At 56.4% G+C, this 7,859-nt stretch overlaps 1 protein-coding gene across 4 annotated transcripts in view; it reads left to right on the forward strand.

Annotated features, from left to right (window-relative positions):
- The window catches only part of B9D1 (B9 domain containing 1), a 13,867-nt gene extending 6,982 nt beyond the window's left edge, over positions 1-6,885 (forward strand). For 2 of the 4 annotated variants that reach the window (XM_017514883.1, XM_037733586.1), the window contains 4 exons: positions 2,276-2,372; positions 2,823-2,885; positions 6,202-6,269; positions 6,596-6,885. In XM_017514883.1, coding sequence (XP_017370372.1) covers positions 2,276-2,372; positions 2,823-2,885; positions 6,202-6,269; positions 6,596-6,738 — 371 coding nt within the window. In that variant the 3' untranslated portion in view covers positions 6,739-6,885. Of the gene's footprint in view, positions 1-2,275; positions 2,373-2,822; positions 2,886-2,960; positions 3,271-6,201; positions 6,270-6,595 lie in introns of those variants that run through there. The other 2 variants (XM_017514885.2, XM_017514884.2) reach the window with 2 other exon arrangements.
- Positions 6,886-7,859: the final 974 nt, after the last annotated feature.

Here is a 7,859-nt window from a genome sequence, read left to right on the forward strand (position 1 = left end):
AAAAGTTAGCGGTATGATAGTGCATGCCTGTAATCCCAGCTACTTGGGAGGCTGAGGCAGGAGAATTTGCTTGAACCTGGGAAGCGGAGGTTGCCATGAGCCAAGCCCACACCACTGCACTCTAGCCTGGGTGACAGAGTGAGACTGTCTCAAAAAAAAGAAGAAAAATGATCATCCCCATAAATGAAGAAAACATGGTAAATTTCAACACCCATTCATGATAAAAGCTTAGTAAGCTAGGAAGAGAAAGAAACTTTCCTAACCTGATCAAGATTGCCATTGAAATGTCGAAAGATTTTTCTTGAGATCAGCATGCCTGTTATCACCATTAATGCTGTACAAGTAAAGAGTGTAAGAATTAGGAAGAATAAAATATTCATAGACAAGATGATTATGTACAATTTCAAAATAATCCATAGATAAATTGTTAAAGTTAATAGATGGGCATGAATCTGGATATAAGATCAATGTATCTTAACAAAAATCAGTTGCTTTCTGTATGCCGACAATAAATAGAAAATGGTATTTTTAAGATATATTATTTATAATAATATTAAAATACAACTTGTTCTACCAGATAGCAAGCTTCAATTATAATCACAGTACATTAGGCTGGGCGTGGTGGCTTGCACCTGTAATCCCAGCACTTTGGGAGGCCAAGGCAGGTGGATCAGGAGTTAGAGACCAGCCTGGCCAACATGGCAAAACTCCGTCTCTACGTTAGTGGGGTGTGGTGGTAGGCGCCTGTAGTCGCAGCTACTTGGGAGGCTGGGGAGAATTGCTTGAACCCAGGAGGCAGAGGTTTCAGTGAGACGAGATTGCGCCACTGCACCCCAGCCTGGGAGACAGAGAAAGACTCCCATCTAAAAAAAAAAAATATATATATACACACACACACACACACACACACACACACACACCCCTCTAATGAAGGAAAATGTAATTTAAACCTACAGTGAGCTACCAGTGTTCGCTCACTAGGACAGCTCAAATTTAAAAGATTGGTAATGCCATGTTTTGGTGAGGTGTAGAGTAGCGGGAATCAGACACCACTGCGGGGGGGTGCTGGCAGCTTGGTGTTACCTTTTTGGAGGGAACAGACATGGGCCCTGTGCAGCATGCTTCTTGGGTGTGTGCCCACCACATGTGCACACATCTGTAACGTGCACATGAGTACCGAGAGCCTGCACCATGGTGCTCAGCCTCTAGCAGAAGGGCAGCCCGTGTGTCCATCAGCGCCAGAATGAACAGTCCCTGTGGCAGATTTCCATGCAGAATGTTAAATGGCATTGAAAATGAACACCCCCCTTTACAGGAAACCATTTGAGAAAAATCTCACAGTCATAATGTTGGATTAGAGGCTGGGCACAAAAATAAACATATTGTGTAATTCCTTTTTCATAAAGGTTCAAAAAGATTGGTACAAGTAAAACGCCAGGTTTGGGATGCATTCTTTGACAGTGAAGTCTTACAAGTAAAGAGGTGGTTTCATAAAATTCAGAGTAACGGTTACCTGTGGTGGAAGGTAGTCACGGGAAGGGCACAAACCTCTCCCTAACATTCACTGAGCACTTACTATGCGTTAGGTACTATTTCATGTGTCTTAGAGATGACGAAACAGGGGCAGAGAGGTTGGGTGACTCGCCTCAGCTGTGGCTGCAGGATCAGAGCCTGGCAGATTGGCCCCTAGGCCGTCCCTGGGCCTCACCTGAAACTGGCGAGGTGAAAGCGCCTTTGCACCTCGATGGTTACAGGAAGCAGGTGTAAAAACAACCACAGCTATTATGTTACCTATAATATTTCAAAGAAAAATGCCCAAAAAGTTTTTGTTTTCTCTCTGACTTCTCTAGACACCCCCAAAATAAGCCTGTGCCACCCCAATCCCCTGAGCCTGCCTCCATCAGAAAGGGAGCACCCAGAGAGCAGAGGTCCTTAGTCTGCTCTGATCACAGCTGCGGCCCTGGGCCTAGACTAGGGCCTCTGGAAGTGCCTCCTTGTACATGGGAGTGGCTGAGTGGGCCCTGACTCTGCAGCGGGGAGACGGGGTGTGGAGTGCATGCCCAGGCCTCAGGAGAGACACAGGAAGTACTAGTGTGGGCAGAAGTCCTCGGCACAGTCTGGGTTCCCATGCCTGCTCCTGTCCCCTCTCAGACCTGCTACCTCAGGGCTTTGAGCTCAATCCTCTGAGCCCCCTCAGCTGGACACTCCCAGTTCTCTGCCCTGCACCTCCCCCATGTGTCCTCACGTGTCGACCCCCTGCCTTGTCCTTCTCAAGGGCCACAGATCGTGCTCAGCGTGTATGGACCAGATGTGTTCGGGAATGATGTGGTTCGAGGCTATGGCGCGGTGCACGTGCCCTTCTCACCTGGCCGGTACGTCCTCACTCTGATCTGGGCCCTGGGCAGGGCTTGTTCTAGGACAGATCTTGCCCCGTTTTCTGTCTTAGGTTCAGGCTGGGAAAGCTCTGGGGTCCCCAGGGGCCTGGGTGGCGGGGGCGGGGGCGGGGGGCATGGGGTGTAGACTGTATTCGGGAAGAGAACCTCTAGGATGGGTGGTGTCTGCCACACACCAGGTGGGGTGGAGAGGCAGTGGGCCCAGAAAAGAAATTCCCGATGGACTCTGACCTCCATGAGACTGTCTCCCAGCACTCAGCTCCGTGCCCGGGCACAGTGGTGCTCAGTTAGCACAGGTTGGATTCGTTAGCATTGGCCCTGACTTGGCCCACGCTGCAGCTGCGCTGGCCTGATCCGAGTGTTTCTGCTCCCTGGAGGCTCAGAAGGTCTGTGACGCAGCACCTCTGTCTGCAAAAACATTTGTTTCAGGCACAAAAGGACCATCCCCATGTTTGTCCCAGAATCTACATCTAAACTGCAGAAGTTTACAAGGTGAGTTTCCTACCTATAACTGCAGCCCCTCCTCCTGACCTACTGGATGAATGGATGTCACATTCTACCCCTCAGTTTGCTCCTGGTCGCCTCCTCAGATCTGCAAGCTGCTCCACCCACTGGGGACAAATAGAAACAGGTCCCCTGGGAGTGCTGAGTCACGGGGCTCCCTTCAGCCTCTGTTCTAGCAGCAGAAGCCTGGCTGATTTTACCCTGTGCCCTGTGAAAAATCTTTGTGTCAGATGGAGCAGAGGAAAAACGCTTGGCAGATGAGAAAAATGTTCGTGACATAATGTGACATTAAAAGGTGGGAAACAAGAGGATACAGCAGTATGAGCCAGACACCTTGGCACAGTAATCATGATAAACGCCTTTACATGTGGGAGTCTGTGGCCCGAGCTGACATTTGCGCTGAGGCTTAGTGTGGAGGGAAGAGCAGGGAAGAACACCAGGCCCAGGGAACAGTGCCTGCCAGGCCGAGGGGAGCACAAGCTTAGCATGCTAGGAGAAGCCAGGACGGTGGCGTGGCCAGTACGTGGTAAGCCAGGCAGAATTAGGGAGATGGGGAGCAGGCAGGGGCCAGCACACCAGCGCCTGCAGGGAGGGCCTGGGAGATGCTCCATGCAGCCCCAGCAGGAAGGTCTCTTACCGCTGCCTACATCCAAGTGGGATCTTAGAGGGCTAGCTGGGCCCTGGCCTTCTGACTGGAGGCCCATTAGCACAGTTGGGCAGCAAGCCTCTGCCGCCCCCCAGCAGGTCAGTAAGGCACAAGGGGAAGATGGAGGACTACCTGGGTTCCAGCCCCGGCGATCGTAGCCAGTGCTGGGCTTGAGAACTGGCCAGAGCCCTGCTGGGTGGAGGGACAGCATTGCGCCTCAGGGCTGAAAACACCTCACTGAACTCAGAACTGTGGAGGGAGGAACGGCAGGGTCTCCACTGGCTCAGCCTAATCATTTGTGTGCCCGCTGCCCCTAGGAGCCCTTCTGGGAGGCCACCCTGTGGCAAAGGACCTCTTTCCCAGATGACCTGGGCCAGCATCACCTGGAGGTGACAATCGCCCCACAGGCTGTCAGGGAGGCAGTGGGGCAGTGCCGTCAGTGGCTTGGGGAAGCCTAAGGGACTGGTGGGATCCGAACAGCCATCCCGGCCGGGCTGTTCACCCTGTTCCACCGCCCACAGCTCCAAGGAGGACTTTGGGCCTCCAGGAGAGAGCTCGCTTTGGAAGGGGTTTCACAGCCCCTGTGGAGGGGCTTGCAACTGGGCAAGGCAGTATGTGCTTGGATTACAAAAACTGGGGAAAGATCTAATTAGTGAAGGCCATCTGATTGGCAGAATCTTCCCAAATGTGGAGGCTACTTGCTGAAGCTGAGAGCTCGGTCGTCCCCAACCCTCTCCCACCCTCTCCACATCCTCTGGCCTGGCCTAGGGCCTGTCCCGAACACTCTTGGCCCCTGGATTAATTTCCCGTGGTGGCTGCTGCAGCTGCCCTTTCAGTTTCTGGTGGCCCCAGCTTTGCTTGGCTTGTCGCCTCATCACTCCAGTCTCTGCCTCTAGGGTCACAGGGCCACCTCCTCTGTCTGTGAAATCTCCCTCTCTCCTTTGCTGATAAGGGTCTTGTGATGGCATTTAGGGCACCCCTGGATGATCGTCTCAAGAACCTTGGCCTAATCGTGTCTGCAAAGTACATGTGACCCTTTTTCTCAGTAAGGTCACATGCACGGTTTCCCGGGGCTAGGATCAGCCATCTTTGTGGGCTGTTATTCAGCCTGCTGCATCCCCTCCAGTCTAGTCTTCACACAGAAAAAAAAAACGGTGTTCCTAAAACACCCCTCCCCTTCGAGAACCTACCCCATGCTGTTCCTCTTTCGGGATGATCTTCAACCAGAATGCCGCCAGGCCGGTAGTTGGGCCCTGCCCACCTCATGGCCTCTGCCACTTGCTTCCCATCTGCCTCAGTTCCTCTAGCCCGAGGGGTCCTTCCCTGCCTTGGGCCCTTGCCTGGAATGCCTTCCAGAACAGTCTCTCATCTCTCCCACCCCAGCCAGCCAAGCAGACCACCTTGGCGCACCCCAGGAAAGAAATTCACTGGGGACCGGCTCTCCATATGTGAGCTCTGGGATGGGATCTGGGATCTGCCGGGCATGGTGGGGACGCTCCCAGGCCCCAGTCCGCACACACAGCCCCCTGTCAGATGGGTGCTGCGAGAGCCTCGCTCTCCCAAAGGAGAAACTGAGGTGCAGGGGTTGTGGCTGCCCGTCCCTTCCCCTTGGGGAGCACCCACTGGCTTTCACTCCCTGGCTCCCTCCTCGGGGTTGGGGGCTGGCGGGCAGTGCTCCCTGGCTGTAGTCTTCACAGGACAGCCCCCTGTGGCAGCCGGGGGGCCCCTCCCTGGCCTGGCCCCTCCGCGGCAGCCCCGGGTGAGCGCTGGTGCCCACCTCGGAGACGGAGAGGCTGAGGGGAGGGCTGCGCGGGGCTGTTGCGTCGCCACGGTTGCCAGCGACCCTCGGGGGCCGGGTGTGATGTGGGGTGGCCCTGGGAGCTGTGGCACGGAGGAGGCGCAGCCATGAGTCCCTGCGGGGCAAAGCCCGTGGCTGCGGGACCCACCCGGCTGGGAATAATGCTCCTGGTTGTTTCCACCCCGGCCTCCCGGCCTCCCGCCGGCCCAAGTGGGGCCCGGGGCTGGGGAGGGCGCATGCTGGGCCCGGTGGCTGCGTGCCGCCCTGACAGGTCCTGCGGTGGGTGCCACGATTGTCCCCATGTTACAGTTGACAAGCTTACGATTCAGGGATGGGAAGTGACGTTTCCTGGACCCCCACATTAACAGGAGGCGAGGCTGAGGAGCCCAGTTCTGGCCCTTTTGCCCACCCCATGGATTCTTTGGGGTGGGATCCCCTTCTGGGGAGGCTGAAGGGTCACACTGTCCCCTCCCCTCCCCCACCTCAGCTGCTGTCACTTTTCTGGGATTTCCACCTGGGTTCAGGCAGCACCCCCACCCCAGAATCTCCCTGAGCTCTCATTCCCAGTGAACCAAACCTATGGAAGCTGGAGATGGAAAAGCCTAACCCACCAGCGGAGGCAGCATGGGCACAGAGCACCTGAGGCCTGGCTAGGCTGTGTGACCCTAGCAAGGGACACCACCGCGCTGGAGCCCAGCCACTGGGAAGGCTCTGCTTCGGGCCTGACTCCTGGTGGGGGCAGGGTGCGGCTGGAGGAGAAGTGCTGGTTTCCAGAGTGAGGAGAGTCCACATCCAGCGTCGTCCATGGCCAGGAGTGCCCGGGTGGGGTCCTGCTCACCCATGTTCTTCTGTGTTCCCAGCTGGTTCATGGGGCGGCGACCCGAGTACACAGACCCCAAGGTGGTGGCTCAGGGTGAAGGCCGGGAAGGTAAAGCTCCCTCCCCTCCCTTGCCCCCAGCCCCCAGACAGGTTAGAGCCTGGGAGTGGGTGGGCCCAGGGTTGGGGGTGAATGCCAGGGACCTGCCAGGCACCTGGGAGCTGGCCCACGAATGTTCCCAGATGAGGGCTGCTGGAACACAGAGGGTCTGTCATGTCTGCCTGTCCCAGCGGCAGCCTCTTTCCCTCCCAGTGAGTGACATGGGTCAGGCGCTGTTGTCCCCATTTTACAGACGCTGAGACTGAGAGATTCCCAGATCAACCTGGGTTTGTCTCTGCCCCAACCCAGCCTGGCTGATGCTGCCCTTCTGTCCCCAGTGACCCGTGTCCGCTCTCAGGGTTTTGTCACCCTCCTCTTCAACGTAGTGACCAAGGACATGAGGAAGCTGGGCTACGACACTGGGCCTGCAGACACACAGGGCGTCTCAGGTCCCAGCCTGCCCCAGGGCTTCCCCCAGTGAAGGCACCACAGGTGCACAGTCTCTGATAATGAAGGGCTGCCTTCCTGGAGTCAGCTGCTGGCCATCGGTCTAAAGGGCAGCCTGGTGGCGGGAGCTGGGGCACACAGAACAGTTTTCTACAATAAAGTCACATTTTCAGAAAGCCCAGGCCTGGGGCTGCCTTCTCTCCTGTTTAGCCGTTCCCCCACAGGAGCTGGGGGCTCTTGGGCCTTCCCTGGCCCCACCTTCAGGGCTCTCCCCGTCCCTACCCCTTGTGCCGTCAAAGCTGTCTGGAGACCAGACCGTGGCCATCTGGGATGGGAGCTCTGACATCACCAGATTCTGCCACTCACAGCTGTGTGGCCTTTTCTACACCTCAACACATTCATCCTTGAACTGGGCATGGCACCCTCCTTGGAGGCTTGGGGTTTAAGCAGAATCACCTGCTCAGCCATGCTCTCAGGCACGAGCCTCTATTGGCAAGGAGGAGAGAACCCTATTATTGGGAGCTGGATGGTGAGGTACCCTCGGGATGGCAGACCCTCAGCCTGCCCACTCCACTCTCTGCCCCCACTACCCGCAGTCCCAGGGTTGGGGCTGGAAACCTACCAGGGGTGGGGGGCTGCCAGCTGGAGTCCAGCTTTCTGGCAGCCACTTGGCAAGAGAGGAAGGTGAGCTCCCTGGCTTAACACCCTGGCCTCTGAGGTGATCTGGGCCCCTCTGGAAGCAGAGTCCCTTCAGCATTACTTCAGGGGGCCCTGGGCCTGGGCCTCCCCACCGTCACGCAAACCTCTGGAACCTCACAAGGCAGCCCCGGGCCCTCTCTGCCCTGCCACTGAGCTTTCCTCGGCAGACATGGTGCCCCAGCCTAGATACTGCCCTCAGCGGGACCCAGAAGAAACCACAGGCTCGCCCATGTTACCCTAGGCTGTTATGGGCTCTTGCCCTGAGACCACCTGAGCCGACCGTCTTCTGCCCTTTATCTCACGGGCACTCCCCTGCCCTCCCTGCAACTCACTGTGCGTTCTGGAACTCATGGTCTGTTGTCAGCAAACTTCTGGATTCCAACTGCCTTCTCTGAATAGGAAGTTCCCTCTAGCTCTGGCCTGGCTGAAGCCCACTCAAGTCGCCTACAGCCCTCT

The sequence above is a fragment of the Cebus imitator genome, unplaced genomic scaffold, assembly GCF_001604975.1.
Source record: "Cebus imitator isolate Cc_AM_T3 unplaced genomic scaffold, Cebus_imitator-1.0 Scaffold538, whole genome shotgun sequence".
NCBI lineage: Eukaryota > Metazoa > Chordata > Mammalia > Primates > Cebidae > Cebus > Cebus imitator.